This window comes from Leopardus geoffroyi, chromosome A2 (assembly GCF_018350155.1).
Source record: "Leopardus geoffroyi isolate Oge1 chromosome A2, O.geoffroyi_Oge1_pat1.0, whole genome shotgun sequence".
In the NCBI taxonomy this organism is placed as follows: Eukaryota; Metazoa; Chordata; class Mammalia; order Carnivora; family Felidae; genus Leopardus; species Leopardus geoffroyi.
Window position 1 is genome coordinate 79,429,189 of NC_059331.1, and position 25,290 is coordinate 79,454,478.

The window sequence follows — 25,290 nt, forward strand, 5'->3', positions numbered from 1 at the left end:
CTTTTCTTTCTGCCTTTCCCTAATCGCATCTGGGCGGGCTCTCTTAAAGGGGAAGTGGTGCGTTCTGACTGGCCAGGGCCCTCAGCCAGGAGCCAGGAAACAGCTCCCACGAGTCGCGTTGCCCAGCGTGTCACTGGCTCAGCCTCCTTATCCAAACGGCAAGGCTGCCTCCCCAGGATGTGTAAGTGTGAGCGCAGGGCACGTTGGCCACACAGGATGGCGTGGGGCTGGGCCCAGGTCACGGAAGAGAGAGCCTGGCAGGCGGAGCGTGCTGTCAACCCACCGTCCACTTAGCAAATCCGAGGTGTAGCGTAGACAGCACTGTGGGGCTGTGGGCTGGCACCGGAGCCGAGGCAGGGCTGAGGCGTGCAGTGGGGAGAGGAGCTGCCTCAGAAGGAGGTCAGGAGTAGGAGGCTGGGTTGGGGACCAGTCTATTTTGGACAGCCCTTCTGCAGACACAAGCCTCGGGGCCCGGGTAGGAGCGCAGTGGAAAATTTTGTAGCACACACCTCTCCTGGCGCTGGGAACCTCACCCACCCGTCACCACCCCCCCCCCCCCAATTCTCTGCATTTATGTGCAGCCCCGATGACACTTGGTGCGTATATCCACTCAGCAATTATTTCTGTCATTGTTAGGCTGTAATTTGTGTTGAGAAATATTTCAGGTCTCTTGCACTCAAACTTTTAAAATTGCTTGACACTCGCGACCTGTGATTTTCCTTGTTTCCTACTTGCGGATGCTCCTCGGTCCCGTGTATGCACACAGTGGGCCCTGGGCGAAGGTCGGTGGCCAGCACCGCCCCCCTCCCCCCCCACCCTCCCCCCACCCCCCACCCCGCCCGGGCAGACTGGCTGGCTCACTCAGATGATTGGCAGGGTACCTGGCCTGGTTTCCAGCTCTGGTTTTGTTTCCTGTGTGCCCATGGAGAAATCGAGGGGGAAGCTCACACACGCTCACGCCCACAGTTCCCAACTCAGTGCCCCGAGTGAGTGACTGACGGTAGGAAAACAGACCCTTCCTATATTTTAGACTCCTCTCTCCCCTAGATTTTTGTTTGTACGGGGGTGATGGTCGATCTTAAATCGTGTGAAAGGCTTTGTGTTCACCGAAATAATTCAGACCTTTTGCTCCCAAAGAAGGGGGCAGAGGGAAACAGAAGGGGGCTGGGGAGGGGGGTGGGAATGTGTCTCTGTACTCACATATTGGCAGGGCACAGCCACACCCTGTTTCAAGACAACTTCCTGTTTGCACTGCCAACTGTCACTCCAAGGAGAACAGAAATGGTTCCGTTATTAGTGGCTGCTGCGGGACCCCGACAGCCTGTGGGGTGAGTGGTTCTGAGTGACGCTGAGAGCTTAGCAGGGAGTGGAGACTTTGCACCTTCTGTTGTGGGAGGCTGTGGCCTGCACTGTGGAAATTGGAAGTCGGGACAGATAGAAACCGAGCAGCCGTGGCCTCTCCTTGCTCAGCCTCTGTTTTTTGAACAGTGTGCTCCCGTAGGATTCTTGTAAATGGAATGGTTTTAATTCAGGGGCCGGGAGAAGGCAGAGAACTACCCGTTTAGTAAAACCACTACTTGCATTTGTAAAAAATCTACATTGTCATGTGTTGGGGGGAACTTCTAATAAGTGAGCTGGCTCTGTGGTAACTGCCTCCCGTGTGTTACCACCAATCCTCACAGCACTCGTTTCAACACTGAACACAGTTAGGGTGAGACCCAGGGCCAACTGCCAGGGATAAGAGTGAATAAGACACCTGCCCTCGAGGTACGTCCAATGACAGACGCCCAGGCCGGTAAACCAGTAATGACATGTGATGTTGCTCAGATAGGGCGCTTCAGTGTGCTGTGGGAGCACCTGCCCACTTATAATCCTATAACGTGGACATTGCTGTCCCCCCACCCCGTTTACAGGTAAGGACACTGGGGCTCAGAGGGTCATTTTATCTGCCTAGTCACAGAGCTAATGAGTGACAGAGCTGGGATTTGAGCCCAGATCTCTCTGATTCCAAAGACAGCGGTGTTGGGTCCGCACTTCCTGTGACTCCCAAAGCTGGCCCAGAGCATGGAATCCCCTCGGGACCTTTTAAAAAGTACAGATTTGGGGGCCTTGGCCCTGCTGTCCCAAGACTGAAGAGCACTCTGCGGCACCAAGTGGTCTCTGAGATATAGGTACGGCCCGGACACTTTTTCTACCTTGTGCATGAGGATCCTCCCTCCTTGGCTTGCGGTGTGGACAAGGATTTTTTTATATGCTTAGCCCAAGGCATCCGGGGAAAGGTTCCTGATGTTGCCGCAAGACAGTATTGGGAAGATTCGGTCCGGCTGTTCAGGTGTTTGAGACACTGGGAATCCCTGCTTGTGAATCCTCTCCCCAAAGACACACCAGCCTCTGCCTCCTGCTTCACCCAACTTCCGGCTGCCTGTCACACCTGTCCCTTTGGTGCCCCCAAGGGTGGGGAGGATGTCAGCTGTGCCATCTTAAGGTAGAGTCCAACAAGTATATCCTAAAGCTGGAAGCCCCCAGTTTCCACCCAAGCGTCGGTGGCTCTTGTGTTTGAACTCATGTGGCTTGTGCGGTGGGTATGTTGGGCAGTTACGGGAGGCAGTTACTCTGATGGAGAAGTTAGTACCATGCGGGCAGTTCCTTCTCACCCCCTCCGCTATCACGTTGGCTCTGGGCACATGGAAATAGCTAGGACAATCAAAGTCCTGATATTATTATTTTTTTTATTTTAGAGAGAGTACGCACACCAGCAGGGGAGGAGGTGGAGGAAGAGAGACAGAGACAGAGAGAATCTCAAGCACGCTCAGCGTGGAGCCCAACACAGGGCTCAATCCCATGAGCCTGGAATCATGACCTGAGCCAAAATCAAAAGTCGGACACTCAACCGACTGAGCCACCCAGGCTCCCCAAAAGGCCTGATATTATTAAGAGAATCGGGTCTCTGGCTGTAGGCAGAGTCCCATGAAGCTGGAGTGCAATTCACTCACCTCAGGCCCTTCAGCCAGAAGCCGGCCTCTGAGGGGGAGCCTTCCTCCACCACCCAGGGTGCCCAAGTGGTGGCCAGCCCAAGATTTGGAGAGTGTGTTCCCACCCCGAGGGAACCCTCTGGCAGTGACAGTGTCTTATCTCCACCATCACATCCCAGGGCCTGGCACACAGTTATGTGTCAAGGAAATACTTTATTTTTTTATAAATTTTTTTTAACGTTTATTTATTTTTGAGACGGAGAGAGACAGAGCATGAACGGGGGAGGGTCAGAGAGAGGGAGACACAGAATCTGAAACAGGCTCCAGGCTCTGAGCTGTCAGCACAGAGCCCAACGCGGGGCTCGAACTCACGGACCGGACCGCAAGATCATGACCTGAGCCGAAGTCGGAGGCCTAACCGACTGAGCCACCCAGGCGCCCCAAGGAAATACTTTAAATATGAATGGATGAATGAATGAATGAAGTTGACTTGAACACGTTTTACTCCTTCCTACCTTTGTATCTGCACCTGTGTTCTCTCCTTTGCCCTCTCTGCTTAAGGATGGATTGGTGTTGCTGTAGTTGTTATTGTTTACTTGTTTTATCTTTTTCTTATATGGATTTAAAGAGCTTTAACAAAACAGAGCCTATTAAGCAGTCCACCCACATCCTTCCCTTTTTTTTCTCATCTATCTACATCACGTATTAATATATATATACACATATATATTCCATTTTTGTTTTTATAATGATCCATGTTTACATATTATTTGTTATATTTATAATTTCCTTGTGGATTTGGGCATACTATCTCATGCACACCTTTCCTTAGGTAGAGATAACCGTCATTCCTGTCATTTTCAATTGTTTTATTTTAGATCATTCAGGTCAATTGTGATATTTTTTATTATTGTAAACAGCATCACTGAGAATATCTTTAAACTTTTGGGGGGTAGGGGATTATTTTCTTGAGGTGGACTTTCCAGACTACAACTATCAGATTACCAGATTAAAGGCTGTGAATTCCTTTTTAGTTTTTGTCATTATCACCAGGTTGGTCTCCAGAGAAATGTCATCCCTTGAAAGTACCCCAGCAGTGTGTGTACATGTGCTTATATCCCCCGAGGTCTCTGTTTGCTGTGGTTTTTTTCTTCGAGCTAGATTCGGTGCCGAGTAAGAAGGACTGGGGGCTCATCCCTGAGGGCTGATGGAAATATTTCAGGGCCCTGGAAAGTCCCTGGGACTCCCCACATCATGCCTAGCAGTGGATGATGCCAGAATTTTGCACCTTAATATAAATAACCAACAAAAGAATAGGTGAGGGGGGAATACTTGTAGACGGGAAGATGAAGAGAATCTCAAGTTATCTAAATTCAGATTGTGTCTCAGGGTTGTGTCTCAGGCCAGGTTGTGTCTCAGGGTTGTGTTCAGGGTTGTGTCTCAGGCCAGCTCTGAAATTGGGGAAGTGCTTTGTCGAGAATCGTGGCAGAACCTACATTGCCTGAAGGTGTAGAGGGAGGAGGATATCCGAGCAGGGTGGCGTGATGGCAAGAGCATTCACTTGGGCCAGCCAGACCTGGACTCTCCTTCCAAATGCTGAGGTCTGCATGGCTTTGGTCTTGTTTCATAATCTCGCTAAGATTTAATTTCCCCCGTCTATAACAAGGAGGTGAACAGCATCCACTTTGCGGGGTTGTGGGGTAGGTTACATGAGCTGGAAAGGGTAAAAGGAGCTTGCAAGGTGCCTGACACACAGGCACTCAAGAATGCTCTTCTCCTCCTGAATGAATGGGCACAGGGTGACCAGATGACTGAGAAACCAACACAGAGCCTGGAGCGATTTGAGCACAGGCTCAAATCTGTGCACAGAGCTGGCATGAGCCACCGACCCACAGTGGCATTTATCAAAGTGCTCTGGACAGTGCCTGTTGCCTGGCCGTGCGTAGGAAGTGAAGAGGGTAAAGACCTCGTATAAGCTAATTGGAGGCAGGCACCCATGCCTTAAGGAGCACTTCCCCAGCCACTCAGACCCTGAAGTCTTTTAAAGAGATAGGTACTCTGGCCTGAGAAGGAGGAGGCACTCCAGAGGAGCTCACAGCACTCCTGGCATAGGAACTGCTTGGCACGGCTCTGCCTGCCAGTCACTTGACTTTGCTGTGTCTTCATTTCCTCCCCTGCTGAGGAAGGCTGATTCAATATGCCTCCTCTAACCACCATAGCACTATATTTAGTGTTTCAGTACAATTGTGGCAAATGAGACCACAAGCTCAGATTCTAGCCCCCACACTTCCACTTAATAGCCTTGTGACTTCAGAGCTTCTCAAAGGCAGTCTGCCTCAGTGTCCACAGCTGTGAACTGGGGACTAGCTCCCTCCCTGAGTGGCCGCAGGATACAACTAGCACAGTTCCTATGTGGTTTCCCCCATGCCGAGGGCTATGCCATGCGCCTCACCTGCCAGCTCATTTGCTTTTGGAAGAAGGTCCCTTGGAATTCAGAGTTGTCCTTTATGGAAGGCATCCTGACTGCGGCTGCGAATGCAGATAGAATCCATTGATAAAATAGAGCCCAGCTAATGATTGGCCAAGTTCCTACCCTCAGAGGTGGGGGCTGAAAGAGAGTGCATACTGTCAAATCAGAAGGTCAGGTGCTAGCCTAAGCCCGAGTGAGTTTACACAACTGTGGTGGGCCACAGGTGACGGTGGTGCTCAAAGTCTGTTGGGAGGGGATTGGTCCCCTAAAAACCGTATTGGAAAATTCCCGACAAGTTCTTTCTAAGGCTGGTACAGGGAGCCGCACCGGGTGTTGGTGGCTGGCTCAGCCATTCCTGAGGCATCTGGGCTGACGTTTTCAACGCAGGATATTGATGTTGTGAGTATGAAAATAACTCCGTGAACAAGCACGAGGTGGGGGAGGTCCAAATTTTTTCTGAAACAGAATTGCCCGAGAACCCGGTGGATTTGGCCCTCAGGAAGGAAGGGGGGAGGATTGTGGAGACTCCAGGCTTCCCACACCTACCAGAGATTTCCAGAATGCTGGGAGGCAGTGTCTACGAGCCCTCCACACAGCCGTGTGCCCTGGAGTCCCACCTGGATGCTTAAGGCATGTATGGTGAAGCAGGTGGCCAGCTGCCGAGGCCATGGTCTGGACTTCTTTTGGTAGATAGGCAAAAAAAGTAAAAGGGTTTGGTTTTTCATTTCTTTGGGCCTGGGGTCCCCAACACCCTGAGGCTGAGGTCTCAGGTTGTGGAGTGGGGTTGCTGGCTGCTGACAGGTGTCTCTTTTCCTTTCCCTAGGGGAGCGGGGATGCCCCGCTGAAATTCCCATGCACAGTGGGTGGGAGGGCAGGGGGTGTCCTGAGGCTCTCCCCATCCACTGCCACATCTTCCAAGATTTCAGGGTGGTAGAGATCAGATCACAGGCTCTGATGTTTTCTAGTTCTGTAACCTTGGGCAACACTCGCGTCTCTGAAGCTGTTTTTTTCATCTGTAGAATCGAAATAATAATATCTCTCTTAGGGTACTGTAAGAATGAAATGCTGTAACATAAATCAAGAGTTTAGTAGAGTGCCTGGTATATTGGAAGTTCTTAGTAAATTATTAGTAGTGTTGGCCAGAGGACAGAGGGGTGAGACCAGAGGTTGCTGATTCAAGATCAGTCACCGAGGCTGTTCTTGGTGTAGTGGGCACTTAATTCTACAGGTGTGTTCTCACAGTGATTTTTCTGTTTCCGCTTTAGCAGGTAAGTGGTACTCATATTAACATTAGCACAACAGATTGGTTTGGTCTTTCTGTCTGGAAAGAATGTGTTGCAAGAGCTATCAGCTATTGCAGTCTTTCACTTTGGGAACTATACCTCAAAGAAATAATCCTAAAACACTTTTTAAATAAATTGTTTAAAAAAAAAACAACAAAGCCAGATGGTAAGTAGATAATAAGAGAGGGGCTAAATAATATAGAGCAATGATTGAATATTACTTCACCATTTAAAATGACCAGTATATGGGAATTAGTAATGTATAAACAGAATAATGTTTGTTAAAAAAAGAATACTCCAAAATATCAATTAATTACAGTTTTGCTAATACATCTTTATACATTAACAAAGAATGAGAAAAATTAGAGAAAAAGCCTCTTTTTCTCTAAAAAAATTTTTTTTTCAAGTCTATAAAATATTTTAAGGGCACCTGGGTGGCTCAGTCAGTTGAGCATCTGACTCTTGTTTTTGGCTCAGGTCATGATCCCAGGATCATGGGATCAAGCCCTGCATTGGGGCTAAGCGTGAATGGAGCCTGCTTGAGATCCTTTCTCTTTCCCCCTCTGTCGCTCTCCCCTGCTCGTGTGCGCGCGCTCTCTCTCTCTCTCTCTCAACCTCTCTAATTAAAAAAAAAGTCTATAAAATATTTTAATAGTGAATAAAAAATACAATGTCCTATAAACTCTTACTGGGCAGGGCAAATGGAATTAGAAAAATTATAAGGATCTACCTTAGGCCCTCCCTTGACCAAAACAGAAAAAAATAAGTAATCCCAGGGCAGGTGAGGACTTGTATCAGAATGATTGTGATATAAATCTGGAACACTTTACCCAGGACATCACACCTGCACAGAAATATATTTTTACAAGAAACCAAGACACCGTTCCTATCACCAGCCCACCGCCTCTCCACCAAAAGACAAAACCATGTAAGTTATCTACAGGCGGGTATTCACAGACTAGAGAAACACAGATTGAATGGGAATTGGGTCTTTCTGAAACATCCGCTCACTCTGCGCTACCCAGGACACCAGCTCTACCATTTTCAAAAGCTTCGGCAAGTGAAGTGTGCAACTCGCCTCCTAGGGGAAGCTCTGATCACGGTGACCCTAGTTCCCCACTTGAAATTCGTACACAGCCTTTCTCGCCTGCACCAGCGGCTGGCAAGCTTGTTCTCAAAGCTCAGGGGACAGAAGTACGGGTCTCTTTGTGGAATACCTTGAAATAGTGATGGATTTACTTTGGTATGAACAATAAGGAACGGGTCAAGTAGGAAATACTGCTTTAATCTGCTTATTACAGTACAAAATCACACATGAAAAAAAATTAAGGGTGAAAGGCTATTTTCAAGTTTTGATGAACATTCTCTCATACACAATTTGTTCTCCAATTGGTCATCTGAGAAAAATTTATGGAACTAAAATATAAAACCAAGATAAAAGCATATCCGTTGATTTCCTTTTTTCTGTGAATTTAGCAGTAGAATGTGCTGGCTGGGTCACTAAACAGAGAGGACGACTTTAGAATCACTGGTCTGGCTCATTCATTTTGTCCATAATGGCACCCTTCCTTGTGATTGGTCTTTGTTTACATGCATTAGTAGTAGTAAGTAATAGTAGTGGTATTTTAAAATTATAATTCCAGTATAGTTAACATACAGTGTTATATTAGTTTCAGGTGTACGTATAGTGATTCAACAATTCTATACATCGCTCAGTTCTCATCACGACAGGTGCACTCCTTAATCCCCATCACCTCTTTCACCCACTCCCCGCACCCCGCCCCCAACCTCTGGTAACCATTAGTTTGTTTTCCGTAGTTAAGCGTCTGTTTTTTGGGTTGTCTCTTTTTTTCTTTGCTCGTCTGTTTTGTTTCCTAAACTCCACATATGAGTGAAATCATATGGTATTTGTCTCTCTCCATTTACTAGTATTATTTTTAACTCTTAGTTTGGCAAAACAAAATTTCTCATTTTCAAAGCTTTTCTTCCACCAGAGCTGAGGAATATTTGTTTCTGCACATCCTTTCCCCCTACCCACTTGGTCAGCTTGAGCAAGTGATAAGCAAGTGAGTAAATGAAGAAAGTTCCCAAACAGTAGTGGTAAAAATCAAAGTCATATTTTAATTTTGGAAACCCCTGCCAAGAAAAAAAATTGCTAAGCAGGACACTTCCCAAGGACAGACAGAGTTATGTTGCCCCCAACTAGCTCTGCCCTGCAGGCTCCTGACTGATAACCTCTCTGACCTCCCCCATCAGCAAGGAGATCGGACCAGGTGACTTTCGATCCAGTCCTAACCTTCCGTGATGCTAAGTCCCGCACTTCCTAGTTTCCTGGCTTCAAATCTTGGTCACGGTACACCCCATTTCCTGCCTTCCTGAGAACTGGCTAGGCCCCTGCACACAGCACGGAGGCCCATTCCTTGCGTAGCCATTGGCCCTGACCTTGGCGAGTCACTTCGCCCCTCTGGGTCTTCTTTGGCCAGTCACCCGTGAGGAGGGTGGAGACGTCTAGCAGCTTCCTGCCTGTCTCACAGGAGTCGTAAAGGCCAGTACAACTTCACAAAGGATGAATTCCTCCAAGGAAGATCCTGCCTGAGTAAAATATTTCAATACTTCACCTGTAATTATTGCCATGATATTCAGGAATCATGAGGGATGAGAAGAGAAGGCGCTGGTGTAAGTATGTCTTGTATTTATGGTAATGGAGAAGAAAGAGACCTTAGTGGCCACCTAGGGACCCACTTCATTTACAGATAAAGACATGGAAACTGAGAATGTGTAAGTGGTGAAGTCCAGATCATAAGCTTAATAATGTGGTGTGGTTGCAGTCGGAGCCTAGATCTCTGGCTCGCAGCCCAGGGTTCTCCCACTACATCACAGAAGATGCCCTGGGATCAGCTCTTGGTTTTCAAGACTTGCAGGATGGTGCTAGGGACTGAACATGCATGCAAGGTCGGCTCTGATTCAATGAAGAAAACTTACCCAGTATTCAGTGTAGGCAACCTACGGGCACTGGTGAGGCCAAAGAACCAAACAACCAGATGATGCTCAAAAATCCACTTTCCCCCCAATTCCCACTTCATCAGAGGACTAGAGTCAATCTGCTTTGAGACAACCTGGCAGCCCATTGGTATGAGGGAACACAGAGGAACCCCAGAGTCCCATTCCTGATGGTCAGGTTGGTCTTGCTTTCTTCTCCCAGGTCAAGGTGCCCGGAATAACTGCCAGAGAGGTCTCAGTAATGAGAAAAGGCTGATCCCCAGCTTGGAGATGGAAGGACACTGTGGACTGCCATCTTTGCCTTCTACCTTGTTCATTATCACGTTCAACACAGATGTCCAGATTTGTGATCTCTTGTTCTTCCCATCAGGACATTTTTTTTTTAAGATTTTATTTTTAAGTAATCTCTCCACCCACTCTGGGGCTCAAACTTACAACCCTGAGATCAAGAGTCGCATGTTCTACCAACTTGGCAGTCAGGCACCACCATCAGGACATCTGTTATAATTTCATTTATTTATTCAACACGTGAATGAAGCTAATGTGGGGCTCTGTCGTAGGCACCAGAAAGCGAGAGGGGACTTAGGATTTCAGAGCCTTCGTCTTTTGGGGGTCCAGGATTCTTTCCTATAATTATGCATTTTTCTTGAGAGGGGGTCCTTAGCTTGGATCAAATCTGTAGACCTGTAACAGTTAAGAACTTTACCCCATGCGCCTGTTTTCTTGGTCAGTGTCCTCATCCTGCCCATTGAGTTGAGATCTCAGGGGCTGAGCAAGTGAGAACAAGTGAGGATGTTCATCTGGAGCTCTGGGATTTTCTGTGGAACCTCAAGAGGCTGTGCCTGTCCACCTAAACCCAGGCACACATCTGTGACTTCTCCCTCAAGCACTGATGCCCTCCCTCAGGTCCTGGCCCAACAGCGGTGGCCCTGGACCTTGGTGAGCCCTGGAGAGGCCACAGTGTCCCATGGACAGATGCCAAGCCACTTTCTGGCACACAAAGACCCTTTTATTCAGCCCTGCTGGTCCTTCAGACCTTTCTGCTTCTGCAGAGAGGGGCGGGGGTGCGGTGGGAGGGGTTCAGGTTCAAGAATTTCCTGTTTGTTCTCTTGGGAGTCCTGCCCTACTCACTGCCCTGAGGGACCTTGTGGCCTCTGAGTAGCTGTCTGGGGATTGGCTGTGTGGTTATCCCACTGTGTTCTGATGACAGCTGGTGTCCCCTCTGCTCATCCTATGGAAGTGGATTCGCAGAAGGATAGCCTGGTAAATGCCTCCTGCGAGAACCTTGGTGTATTAGTTTCACGTGTCATTTGATACAGACATTCAGAATGACATTGCTGCTTGTTGGGGAGAGAGGAGCGAATGTCAAGACAAATCGGAGTCAGGACTGGGGCTTCGGGGGTGCCGACCCGGCCAGATAAGCATTTTTCTCTTTGCCTGTGCTGAGTTCTATTCTTTCTTCCTCTGTAGAGAGAAGACACGGTTCAATGTGTAGACCTTCTCCCTCTCCAGCATCTCCACCCTCCAATTCCAGGACATCATTAGGACAGGTGAAAACAAAAGCCTGTCTCAGCGGCCAGAACTCTGCCAACAGCATCTCAAAGCCATTCAAAACGCCCAAAGACAATCTACTTACCTCCAGCAGCAAACAGCACACGGTCTTTTCTGCGAAGGGATCAAGGGACAAAGCATGGTGAGTGTCGGGCACTGGCAGCTGGCAGCTGCCTGTCCCCCACCCCCCCCCCCTTGTCCCTGTCACCACAGGAAACCATGTTTACTCTCTGGCTTTGTTCCTGGGCATCGAGTCTGGGAATTTGGGGAATGAGGGGGGAATGGGACAGAGAAGTGGAATGATGGGGTGAGAAACCCAAACTCCAAGAGGGAACCCAGGACCTGAAAGCACTACATATGCCTGACAGGGGACACTTTGCTGTCCCTGAGAGCTGAGCCAAGTTGGGTCTCAGGAAAGGGTAACAGGGAAATATTCCTCAGTTATGCGGTCATCTCTCAATTTTCTGCCCCAGTGAAGAGAAGCATTGAGGTAAATCATCAAAAGCTCAAACAGTTTGCCTAGGGCGTGTGAGGCCATGGGCCAGCCCCTCGGCCCTGGGAGGCGGCCCCCCGGTGAGCCTCCCTGCCTCAAACAGCCAGGCCTCGGCTCAGGGAATAGCTGCTCACAGAGGCACAGAGGTCATTGGGAGCTGACCACTGGAGGAAAAGAGGAAATCCAAAGAGAATGGCACCCCTTTGATGGGGTGGGGGAGAGCTAGCTGCAGGGGGCCCGTGAAGCATCAGAATCTTTTGGTTCATTTTTTTTGTTTTAATCTCAGTCTTTACCCAAGAGTCAGAAAAGGTTACCCATGGGCTGGACAGTTCAGGGACCAAACTGGAAAGGAGGACAGGAAGCAAAAGGCAAATGTCTTCAAATGCTGACAGCCTCTACTTGGAACACCTAGGATGGGCTTATGACAGAGCCTGTAGCCTTCTCGGTCGGGCGTCGTGAAGGCAGACAGGGGATAAGTGTGGAGCCTGCCTAATTTATATATTTAAAGGGAAAAAGTGTTCTGTTAATTAATGATCGTTAATTACACTTAAGTTCATCCCTAGTAAAGCTGTGGACTGACATCATCCATCAATTTAATTTGTCACTGCTCTCTGGAAATTATGATGACTTTGTACAGAGCTCATTATGCCAGATCAATGAAAAGAGCCTCTTGCGATACACTAGAAAGCTTTAGACACAGGTGTCAAGGAGGGGAGTTACCTGTCAAACAGGTGGGCCTTGTGGGCAAGCTGTGTTCTCTCGAATTGTTAGGGACAGAGCAGGTTAGGGAAGATCCAGCCGGAGAGTGACGGTTGGTGGCCCCTGGACCTGCTCGCACAGAGTGTGAGTCTCTATTTTATCAGTGACCTCGCAGAGCGCCTCCAAGCTTGTTTGCAGAGGCAGCACCAGGTGTCTCAACAGACGCACAAGCTGTGGGATCCCCACCTGCCTACAGATCTCAGCTGGGTGGCTCTGGGCAAGTTGCTTGATCTGGTGTGTCTCAATTTTCCACATCTATAAAACGGAGCTGATAATAGCTCCACCCTGTGGCATCGTGTGAGGGTTAAGAGTGCTACAAAGCAGCAAGCACAATGTCTGGAGCAGAGCACGCATTCGATACATATGTGACGATCATGTCATTGTTGTGTGCGCCAAAGGACGGAGCCCTTATAACTGGCAATAAAGGCCAAGATGTCCAATCTCTCTGAAACACTAGAGAAATGAAGTTGAAAAGGGACAAGGATAAAGTCACTGCTTCAGAGTCCAGAACGGAGGTACCGAGAAACCCGGCGAGGAGAGCTGGACAAGGGGCTCGTGAGGAATAAGCCAGAAGGAGAATCACAAGTTACAGAAGATCCTAGCATGAACACCACAGATGTCCGATGATACACGTGGTCCCGGCAGGGTGAGACACGGCACCAGGCATTCTCGCGGGAGGCCAGCCTTCGGGGAGACCCCGGGTTAGATCAGTGTCCACACTCGGTGGAAGCCAACTCCACACGTGCTCATTAAGACCTGCTATAGGGCAGAAGGTGGTTCTGAAAGAGTCTGAAAAAAATTAGCCAGGGCCCGAAGAAGAACAACCAAAAGTGTCTCAAGGAGGGAAATCCTTCTTACGGAGAAAACAAAACAAAAAGGGCTCAAAAAACCAGAACGCTTGCCTTGTGTGAAGAGCAGAAAGCTAATGGGTGATGTGCCCACCTTCGAGCAGACAGATCTGAAAGCGGACAAGGGGTGGGCCAGAAGGAGGCTCACTGCAGCCTCGTCCTCCTTTCTCCCCTCCAGCCAGCCGGGCCGTCGTCCCCCTGCCCTCTGTCGCCAGGGGTGTGTTTCAGGAAGGCTGTGAAGACTTTTCTTGGAGGCTGGGAGGGCTCCACCTCCGTTCAGGCAGACTTCTCTGGGAGCAGTATAGAAGAGCCAGCACTGAGCCAGGGGCAAAAAAAAAAAAGAAAGCCAATTCAAGCCCGGGCTTGGCCACAAACTTTCTGTGTGACCTGAACAAGTCACTTCACTTCTCTGAGTCCCATTTTCAAGCCTGAGTATTTTGTGATTCTAAGTCACAGTCCTCTCAAAAATTCTCAAAGGTTCCTCATTGCCTACTGGATTAAGAGGCCCCTAGCCCAACATAAGAGACCCTCTACAAACTGGCTCCAAACCCCCTAAACCAATCATCCAGTACCATCCCATTATCCCAGCTTACCCACCGTGTCCTCCTCTGGTACCTTTGCGTAGAACATCCATCCACCTGTCTGCACTCAATTTAACATTTAATTAGCACCTACTATAATACTATGTGCCAATTCGATAACAAGGCCTGAGGATACATAGGGCCCCCTGATGTCTCCTATGGCATCCCTGTGCAAGATAGAAAAAGGCCTGGATACAGCCCCGTCCTAGAGTGCACAATTGGCTAATGGTCTCCGTCACCTACTTCCTCAATCAGACATCCCAGTGCAGTGCATAACCTGTACAACCGTACACTGAAGCCTTGGGGATGCAAGATTAAATAAGACACAGACTCTCTTAGGGAGTCTGTAAAAAGAGACATAAGCTAACACAGAATGCAATGGGATAAGAGCCAAGATATTTGTAGCACAAAAGACAGGCACCTACCTCAGCCTGAGAACTCAGAAAAGGTTTTTCAGAAGGGGTCACACATGAGCTGAATTTGAGGGATAAGTAGGAATAATCTAGACAAAGAAAACTGGATTACAATGGTAAATGTTATATATATTTTAACACAATTGTTTTTAACATTTTGAGTGTGGGAAGAGGGTCCCAGGCGAAGGGACCAGAATGTGCAATCGTATTTGCATGCGGGGAGAGGCGGGCAGGGCCATATTAGAAAGTTCCACTGGGTGTGCTAAGTGCAGACACTGGGAGTCCATCCTGAAAGCCCCATGGGGCTGTTAAAGGAGCAGCTTTGAGCTGCCCCCAGGGTAAAGGATGGCTTGAGGGGCCACTCAGGAAGCAGTGAGGGTGTTTTTGCATAATTCAGGTGAGCTGTGGTGACATCCTATACCCAGGCAGCAGTCGTGGGCATGTGCAGAAGGAGCCAGCGGGACAAATACTAGGGAGAAACACGCCACAGGACTCTAGTGTTCATTGCACACACAGCTTGCAACGCAAGAGAAGACTGGTCCAGACTTGGACTACTGGATGTTGACCGGTCCTGTCACTTTCTCAAGAGGAGGATAGAAAGGGCCAGAGTTTAGGGTGGGGAGGAGAGGATGAATTAAACTGGGAAGTCATTGGAGTATGAAGTACAGGCATACCTCAAACATATTGAAGGTTTGGGTCCTGCCACAATGAAGCAAATATCACGATAAAGCAAGTCACATGAATTTTTTGGTTTCCCAATGCATATAAAAGTTATGTACACACTACACTGTAGTCTGTGAAGTGTGTAATAGCATTGTGTCTAAAGAAAACAATGTAGGGGCGCCTGGGTGGCGCAGTCGGTTAAGCGTCCGACTTCAGCTCAGGTCACGATCTCGCGGTCCGTGAGTTCGAGCCCCGCGTCGGGCTCTGGGCTGATGGCTCGGAGCCTGGAGCCTGTTTCCGATTCTGTGTCTCCCTCTCTCTCTGCCCCTCCCCCATTCATGCTCTGTCTCTCTCTGTCCCAAAAATAAATAAACGTTGAAAAAGTTTAAAAAAAAAAATAATTTAAAGAAAACAATGTATACACCTTAATTTAAAAATACTTTATTGCTATAAAATGTGCTAATCATCATCTGAGCTTTCTTTTTTTTTTTTTTTTTTTCAATCTGAGCTTTCAATGAGACATAATCTTTCTGCTGGTGGAGGGTCTTGCCTCGAGTTGATAGTTACTGAAGGTTGGGTGACTGGCAATTTTTTTTTAATTTAATTTAATTTTTTAAATTTACATCCAAATTAGCATATAATGCAACAATGATTTCAGGAGTAGATTCCTTAGTGCCCCTTACCCATTTAGCACACCCCCCTCCCACAACCCCTTCAGTAACCCTCAGTTCTCCATATTTATGAGTCTCTTCTGCTTTGTCCCCCTCCCTGTTTTTATATTATTTTTATTTCCTTTCCCCTATGTTCATCTGTTTTGTCTCTTAAAGTCCTCATATGAGTGAAGTCATATGATATTTGTCTTTCTCTGACTAATTTCGCTTAGCATAATACCCTCCAGTTCCATCCACGTAGTTGCGAATGGCAAGATTGCATTCTTTTTGATTGCCGAGTAATACCCCATTGTGTATATATATATACCACACACACACACACACACACACATATATATATATATATATATATATATATATATATATATATACCACATCTTCTGTATCCATTCATCCATCAGTGGACATTTGGGGTCTTTCCAGACTTTGGCTGTTGTTGGTAGTGCTACTATAAACATGGGGGTGCATGTGCCCCTTCGAAACAGCACACCTGTATCCCTTGGGTAAATAACCTAGTAGTGCAATTGCTGGGTTGTAGGATAGTTCTATTTTTAATTTTTTGAGGACCCTCCACACTGTTTTCCAGAGTGGCTGCACCAGCTTGCATTCCCACCAACAATGCAAAAGAGATCCTCTTTCTCTGCATCCTCGCCAACATCTGTTGTTGCCTGAGTTGTTAATTTTAGCCATTCTGACAGGTGTGAGGTGGTATCTCATTATGGTTTTGATTTGTATTTCCCTGATGATGAGTGATGTGGAGCATTTTTTCATGTGTCAGTTGGCCATCTGGATGTCTCCTTTGGAAAAGTGTCTATTCATGTCTTTGGCCCATTTCTTCACTGGATTATTTGTTTTTTGGGTGTTGAGTTTGGTAAGTTCTTTATAGATTTTGGATACTAGCCCTTTATCTGATATGTTGTTTGCAAATATCTTCTCCCATTCTGTCAGTTGCCTTTTAGTTTTGCTGATTGTTTCCTTTGCTGTGCAGAAACTTTTTATTTTGATGAGGTCCCAATAGCTCATTTTTGCTTTTGCTTCCCTTGCTTCTGCAGACGTGTTGAGTAAGAAGTTGCCATGGTCGGGGTCAAAGAGTTTTTGCCTCTAGGATTTGATGGCTTCCTTCCATCCATTTTGAGTTTATTTTTGTGTCTGGTGTAAGAAAGTGGTCCAGGTTCATTCTTCTGCATGTCGCTGTCCAGTTTTCCCAGCACCACTTGCTGAAGAGACTGTCTTTATTCCATTGGATATTCTTTCCTGCTTTGTCAAAGATTAGTTGGCCATATGTTTGTGCATCCATTTCTGGGTTCTCTATTCTGTTCCGTTGATCTGAGTGTCTGTTTTTGTGCCATGTGGCAATTTTTAAAGTAAGACAACAACAAACAAAGTTTACCACATTGGTGGATTCTTCAAGAACGATTTCTCTGCAGCTTCCCATGCTGTTTGATAGCATTTTACCCCCTTCAGAATTGGAATCAGTCCTCTCAAACCCTGCCACTAACTTTATGTAATGTTCTCTTTTTTTTAACGTTTATTTATTTGTGTGAGAGAGACAGCATGAGCAGGGGTGGGGCAGAGAGAGGGAGGACAGAGGATCCGAAGCAGGTGCTGTGCTGACAGCAGCAAGCCCAATGCGTGGCTCGAACTCATGAACTGTGAGATCATGACCTGAGCTGAAGTTGGATGCTAAACCGACTGAGCCACCCAGCCGCCCCAGTTTATACAATATTCTAAATCCTCTGTCGTCATTTCAACTATTTTCTGGGCATCTTCCCCAGGAGTAGATTCCATCTCAGGAAACCACTTTCTCTGCTCATGCATCAGAAACAACTCCTCATCCATTAAAGTTCCATCATGAGATCGTGGCCATGCAGCCCCATCCTCAGGCTCCTCATTCTCATCTCATTCCATCTTCTCATCCTAGTTCTGCTGTTTCCACCTGTCTGCAGTTACTTCCTCCACTACCGTCTCAAACCCCTCTTAATTCACTTAATAGTGAATTCTTTCCAAATGGTTTTCAGTTAACTTTGCCCAGATCCATCAAAGGAATTACAATCTGTGGCAGCTATAGCCTTATGAAGTCTATTTCTTAAATAATAAGACCTGAAAGACACAATGATTCCTTGATCCATAGGCTACAGAATGTATGTTGTGTTAGCAGGCATAAGAACAATATGAACCTCATTGTACCTACATCAGAGCTCTGGGGTGACCAGATTCATTGTCAATAAGCAATCCTATTCTGGGGCACCTGGGGCGCTCAGTCGGTTAAGCATCCGACTTCAGCTCTGGTCATGATCTCACAGTCCATGAGTTTGAGCCCGCGTCAGGCTCTGTGCTGACAGCTTGGAGCCTGGAACCTGCTTCAGATTCTGTGTTTGTCTCTCTCTCTCTCTTTCTGCCCCTCCCCCACTTGTCCACTGTGTCTCTCTCTCTCTCTCTCTCTCTCTCAAAAATAAATAAACATTAAAAAAAATTTTTTTAATAAGCAGTCATATTTTGGAAGGCATCTTTTCTGAGTAGTAGGTCTCAACAGTGGGCTTCAAATACTCAGAAAACTATGTTGTAAACAGAGTGCCGTCGTCCAGGTTTTGTTGTATTGGTTAGAGAGCACAGGCAGAGTAGATTTAGTGTGATTCTTAAGGACACTAGGATTTTCGGAATCATAAATGAGCATTAGCTTTAACTTAAAGTCACCAGCTGCCTTAACAGGAGAGTCAGCCAGTCCTTCAAAGCTTTAAAGCCGGGCATTGACTTCCCTCTCGCTATGAAAGTCCCAGATGGCATCTTCTTCCAGGAGAAGGCTGCTTCACCTGCACTGGAAATCTGTTGTTTAGTGTAGCCACCTTCATTAATGATCTCAGCTAGATCTTCCGGAGAGTTACTCCAGCTTCTACGTCAGCACCTTCTGCTTTACCCTGCACTTTTATGTTATGGAGATTCCTTAAACCTCATGAACCAACCTCTGCTAGCTTCAAATGTTTTTTTCTGTCACTTCCTCGCCTCTCTCAGCCTACATAGAATTGAAGAGAGTTGGGCCTTGCTCTGGATTAGACTTTGCTTAAAGGAATGTCGTGGCTGGTTTGATCTTCTGTCCAAGACCACTCAAACTTTCTCCTTAGCAGCAATAAGGCTGTTTTGCTTTCTCATCATTCACGTGTTCACTGGAGTAGCACTTTTAATTTCCTTCAAGAACTTTTCCTTTGCGTTCACAACTTGGCTGTGTGGTGCGAGGGGCCTAGCTTTTGGCCTGTCTTGGCTTTCCACAGGCCTTCCTCACTAAGTTTAATCGTTTCTAGCTTTTGGTTTCAAGTGAAAGACGTGTGACTTTTTTTTCCCTTGAACACTTACAGGCTATTGTAGGGTTATTCACTGGCCTGATTTCGATATTTTTTTTTAAGTTTATTTATTTATTTTTGAGAGCAAGAGAGAGCATGCAGGAGGAGCAGAGAGAGAGGGAGAGAAAGAGAGAGAGAATCCCAAGCAGGCTCCGCACTGTCAGCACAAAGCCCAATGTGGGGCTCGATCTCACAAACCGTAGATCATGACCTGAGCTGAAACAAAGAGTCAGATGCCTAAACGACTTAGCCCCCCCAGGTGTCCCTTGATTTCAATAATTGTCATGTTTCAGGGAATAGGGAGTCCCGAGGAGAGGGAGAGAGACAGGGAACAGCTGGTCAGTGGACCAATCAATACACGTGTTTATCACCTAGTTTGCGATCTCGTATGGTGGTTCGTGGCACCCCAAAACAATTATTACAATAGTAACATCAAAGATCGCTGACAACAAATATAATAATAATGAAAAGATTGAAATATTGCAAGAATTACCAAAATGTGACCCAGAGGCATGAAGTAAACACGTGCCATTGGAAAAACGGTGCCAATGGCCTTGTTCACCGCAGCATTGCCACACAGCCTGTTTGTTAAAAAAAAAAAAAAAAAAAAAGCACAGTTTGTGCAAAGTTCAACAAAGGGAAATGCAGTAAAACTAGGCATCCCTGGGGGCGCCTGGGTGGCGCAGTCGGTTAAGCGTCCGACTTCAGCCAGGTCACGATCTCGCGGTCCGTGAGTTCGAGCCCCGCGTCGGGCTCTGGGCTGATGGCTCAGAGCCTGGAGCCTGTTTCCGATTCTGTGTCTCCCTCTCTCTCTGCCCCTCCCCCGTTCATGCTCTGTCTCTCTCTGTCCCAAAAATAAATAAACGTTGAAAAAAAAAAATTAAAAAAAAAAAACAAAAAACTAGGCATCCCTGTATCCGAGGAAGGTCCGCATAGAGATGTTCGGTTGGTGGCATTCCACGTTTGGACCCAGAGGTCAGGAGAGAGGTGTGGGCTGGGAATGGAGCTTTGACAGTCATCAGTGGAGACACAGGCCTTGAGACCGTAGGTACAGATGCACCCTCTGGGGAAGGTACGTGGCTTGAGAGAAGCAGGGGCCGAGGGCAGGGCCAAGGAGAGTCGGGGGCCCCGGGGAAGACGGCCCTGAGGAGGCAGGGACTGCAAAGTCGAGATTCTTCCCACAGCATCCTGGCCCTCTTTGCTGGTCCAAATCCCCCACTGCCCTCACTGCCTGTCCCACTGGCCACCTTCCTCTACCTGCCGTTCATGCATTCCCTCCTTGCAGGCCACTGGTATGCTGGCATCTCCCTTTTAATTCCCAGGACCCTTCATTTTTTACCTTTCCCATGACTCTGTCCATGGTCTGCCACAGGTGAGACCTCGTGTCATTCCTTCTGCTCAGAAGTAATTGCGGAATCTCCTGCATGGTGGGGCCTCACGTTCCGCAAACATGGTCCCCTTGTCAGTAAATATTTGTCGAATTGAGTGAAATTGATCAGACCGTTGAAAAGGATTGTAAGATTTCTATTCTTGGGACAGTTAACCTTTTATCTACACGTGTTTGGGCTGGTGCCATCCAATGGAAATGTAATGTGTGACACGCGTGGAAATGTAAATTTTCTAGCAGCCACGTTGGAAAAAGGGAAAGGAAACAATTTTTAATAATATAGTTTATTTAACCCAATATACCCACTATCTTATAATTTCAACATAAATCAGTGAGATAATTTTCTGGTTTTTTCCCTAATATATCCACTATCTTATAATTCCAACATATAATCAGTGAGATAATTTTTACTTTTTTCCTAATATATCCACCATCTTATAATTTCAAGGTATAATCAGCGAGATAATTTTTGTTTTTTTGTTCTACCAAGTCTTCGAAATCCTGTGTGTTTTACACCTACAGCACCCGTCACTTTGGACACCAAATTTTCATCAGAAATATTTTATCCATTTTTAGGTTTCATAAACAACTAGAGATCATAAAATGAATTCGCAAACCCAAGTTGTTCAGACACACTTAAACATTTTCTTTCTTTCTTTCTTTCTTTTTTTTATGTTTATTTATCTTAGAGAGAGAGACAGCATGCAAGTGGGGAAGGGGCAGAGAGAGAGAGGGAGACAGAGGATCTGAAGCGGGCTCTGTGCTGACAGTGTGGAGTCCGACACAGGTCTCAAGCCCACAAGATCATGACCTGAGCCGAGGTCGGACACTTAACCACCCAGGCGCCCCTAAACATTTTCTAATAACTGAATCAAACTTATTCAAATTACATAAAATTCAAAATTCAGTTCCTCAACCACTTTTTTAAATGCTCAATAGCCACAAATGGCTAGTGGCTGCTGTGTCGGACCGCACAAACCTGGACACCTTGGCCAGGTGACCCTTGGTAAGCCCCTCTGGTTCTTTGATTCACAGGTGTATGAATGTGGCTCCTGGTGTCTCTGGGATGTTATGCTCCCCGCAGGAACTGATAGATTCTAGGGTGGAAGGAACGTTTGCTCTTCTCCCACATTAGCCTGCCGCTGTTGGGTGTGAGGTGGGAACTGGCCTGGAGGTCCCAGTCGGGCCGCGCAGAGACTCCCCTGCCCCAGAGGAGCTCTGTAGCAGCCCCTAGAGGTCAGAAAAGCATAAGTCTTGGGTGCAGGTGGTGGACTGTGGCCTTCAGATTAGACTTAACGTCAGGTTAGGGGCGCCCTTTTCCAAGTAGCTCAAACTCCCATGTACGGAAATAACAACGCCACTCCTGAGTTGAGGTTGACCTCTTGGCATCTCACGCAAGGTGAAATGGCCCGTGGGTTTGTTATTTGCTCCCTTCTGTGGATGGGGAGGTTAAAAAATAATTCCGCGTTAGAAGAAAGGGAGAAACAGAGAGGGCATCCTTGTGCTACCAAATTTGTCCCGTGCGGGTCTGCCCAGCAGCACTCCCAGCGCCGCCCCCCCCACCCCCAGCCCCCAGTCATAGCCCCTCTCCACTGGTGCATGGTCCTGCAGGGGGTCAGGCCAGAGAATACCCTGCCAGTGGTCTTGCCATCCAGGTGTCCATGGAGCCCATAAAGGTGGAGGGAGGGGCACAAGATGATTCTGTCTCTAGGTGGAAGTCAAAAGGGATTTATGGCTATTCAGCCCTTTTGAGCTAAAATGAACATTTCAGCCTTTACCTCTGATTTCCTACTCAGCCAGGGGACTAGCCCCGCATAGGGACTAAGTCAGCCAGTCTGACTTTCCCACCTGCTGTCACTTCGGCTATCCTAGTCCAGGAAGAGAGCCATAGGGAACTGAAACCTGCAAACCCGTTGATGTGGGCGGAAGCAGGGAGGAGGCTTTCCTCCCTGCATGGCTTGTTGCCTTCTCTTTGGGCCTTATCAACCCACACGTGTGTGCTGAATGCTAAATACGCTCAGCTATTAAAAATGCAGGAGATGAGCCCGCTGCTCCAGAAGGAAAATGAGCCAGAGCAAAAGAAAAATCAGCAGGCTCCCTGGCCTCCTGCGTATGCCCGACAGTGAGGTGGGGGAGGGTGTCCCTCTCCTTCCTCAGGCAGGGCTCCTCTGGATGCTTAGAACAAGGGCTGTGTCCCCCTGGAGCAGTGGAGGTTTGGGGAGTAGGAGTGGTGTGGAAGTCTTTCCCAGCACTCTCTGCAGAGGGGGAAGAGCTGAGAGGCCCTGGCTGAGTGCCTTGGGAGAAACGAGGCTGGCTTATTGGTTCTTGCCTGGTGTTGCCATGAAGTGGGGGCAAGACCACGGCTCCGTATTAATGGCTCCCAGAGGATGTAGGGAGTCTTCTCTGGGCTCCCGCTTGGGGAAATCTGAGAGATCCGAAGTGCTGCAGACCCTCCAGGTGACCCAACTTACCCTCTGATCACCCAGATTCTTAGGATTCTTGTGGCGGCCTCTGCCTGGTCTCCCTACCCCTCACCGTGCCCTTCCCCAGTCTGCCGTCCACACCCCCCACCTGAGTGCATCATGCCCCTGCCCTGCTCACAACTCTCCAGGGTCTCTCAGTTGTTTGCCTACAGAGCAGAGGCTTAACCTCTTCGGAGGTGGACATATGATCTGGCATTTCCCACTTGTCCAGCTGCTGCCACCAACACTTTAACTCCTTCATTTCATATTCCAGGCATCCCAGTCTATTTGTAGCTCCTCAGACGTGCCTCCATGTGCTGGCAAGTGCTGTTTCCCTTACCAGAAGCAACCTCTCTGCATGTGTGTCACTTCCTCCATGAAGTCTCCCCAGACTTTTCTTTTTTTAACTTTTCTTTTTTAATTTTTTTTTTTAACATTTATTTATTTTTGAGACAGAGAGAGACAGAGCATGAACGGGGGAGGGTCAGAGAGAGGGAGACACAGAATCCGAAACAGGCTCCAGGCTCCGAGCTGTCAGCACAGAGCCCGACGCGGGGCTCGAACTCACGGACCGCGAGATCGTGACCTGAGCCGAAGTCGGCCGCTCAACCGACTGCCACCCAGGCGCCCCAACTTTTTTTTTTAATGTTTGTTTCTTTTTGAGAGAGACAGAGACAGAGCGTGGGTGGGGGAGGGGCAGAGAGAGAGAGGGAGACACAGAATCCGAAACAGGCTCCAGGCTCTGAGCTGTCAGCACAGAGCCCGACACGGGGCTCGAACTCATGAACCACAAGATCAGGACCTGAGTCGAAGTCAGATGCTTAACCGACTGAGCCACCCAGGCGCCCCTTCCCAGACTTTTATGCTTCTTCCTCTAAGCTCCCACTAGCACTCAAGCTACTGCTGTAAGAGCCTTCGTTGTCTATTATACTCATTTGCATCTTTATCCTCCCCTGCCTCCATCTGGACCTTTAGCTCCCTGGCCTCCTGTGGTGTAGCATGGAATCCAGCATCCCAGCAAATATTTGCTAAGTGAATGAATAATGAGTGAATGAATGAAGAAGCCTGTGAAATAGAACTGCTCCTTTCCCCCTCCTCATGTGATTTTTCTGATGCTAAAGGAAACGACAGGTATAAATAGCTATCTTTTGAGTTCTGGGTGAGAAATCAGACTGCCAGGCTCCCATCATGGGACTGTTGTCCCTGTCACAATTATGAGAGTTGGGAAGGGAGAAGCATGGTCCTGGATGATAAAAAGGAAAAACCTTTGTGCTCTGGCAAGAAGGGGAAGCTATTTTCCCTTAAATTAAGGAAGAGGCGAGTTCAGCGCATCCTTGTACCATGGCCTCTGCCTGCGTTTGCACCCATGTCCCAGGACGCACTTGACTGCGAGGAAAACCCTAATAAGAAGGGAACCAAGGAGTCGGTATAGCATCCCACAGAAGTTCCTCCCTAGACCCCACTTACAAATGCAGCCCCTCACACAAGACATGAGGGGGGCATTCTGGGGCCGGTTGTTACCCCTAGTGGTGCAGGTTTGGGTGTTAAGGGAGCAGTGGGGCAGAGGGTGAGGGGGGGAAAGGCAGGTAGAGGAAGGGAAGTAGATGGAGGTTACTGTGATGAGCCCCAGAGGGAGGGAATGGAAAGGGCAGTCATGAGAGGATGGGAGGAACAGGCCAGAATGTTAGAGCATCCGGGGGGACCATGTCCCTTCCAGGACACAGAGGCATAGGAACTGAAACACTTGAGTGCTGCAGGCTCACTGGGTTTCCAGATGATCAAGATAAGGACAATGGACAGCTCCTTGTGTAGAAACTCAGCTGACCCTGTCAAGTCCCAAAAGTGCTCAGAAATAGGGACTAGAGTCTAGGGAAGGAACATACAGGCTAGGACAGCTGGGGAAGGAAACAAATGACATGACCGAGAAAGGGAGGAGGAGCCACAAAGATTAGTAGTCACCGTCCTCTGTGCTCGCACTGCACATGGTACTTATTAGACGCCTCCAGAGCCTCACGTCTGCTCGGTGACAAGATGAGGAAGGAGCCCACACTGATGAAGAGAATGGTCCAAGATTACAGCTGGACGATGGTGGAGCTGGGACTCTACCCCAGGACTTCTCACTGCCAGTGCTAAGATCAGGTGCACTGTCCTGAGAGCTGCTTGAAGTCAAGCCCCACTGCTGCCCTTCACTTTGCTGATTGAATGCCCTGAGGCAACCTTTCTAAACCCCAGGTTCCTCCTCTATAAACTGGGGGTGAAGGTTAGGTACGATCTTCCATAGCCTCCTGGCCAGCAGTGGCAAGTGCTCAGTATATGAGTGTCAAGAGACAATGAGAGGAGTAGTGGATGGGGGGTGGGGATCAACAAGCCGCCCCCCCCTCTCCTTTGTAATCACTCTGGCT

General features: G+C 47.9%; 1 protein-coding gene across 9 annotated transcripts in view; it reads left to right on the forward strand.

Moving 5' to 3' along the window:
- ATXN7L1 (ataxin 7 like 1) overlaps positions 1-25,290 on the forward strand; it is a 248,296-nt gene that overhangs the window by 180,001 nt on the left and 43,005 nt on the right. For 5 of the 9 annotated variants that reach the window (XM_045494478.1, XM_045494477.1, XM_045494479.1 and 2 more), the window contains one exon: positions 11,196-11,418. In XM_045494478.1, coding sequence (XP_045350434.1) covers positions 11,196-11,418 — 223 coding nt within the window. Of the gene's footprint in view, positions 1-60; positions 182-1,208; positions 1,329-5,663; positions 5,842-7,379; positions 7,654-11,195; positions 11,419-25,290 lie in introns of those variants that run through there. The other 4 variants (XM_045494485.1, XM_045494484.1, XM_045494487.1 and 1 more) reach the window with 4 other exon arrangements.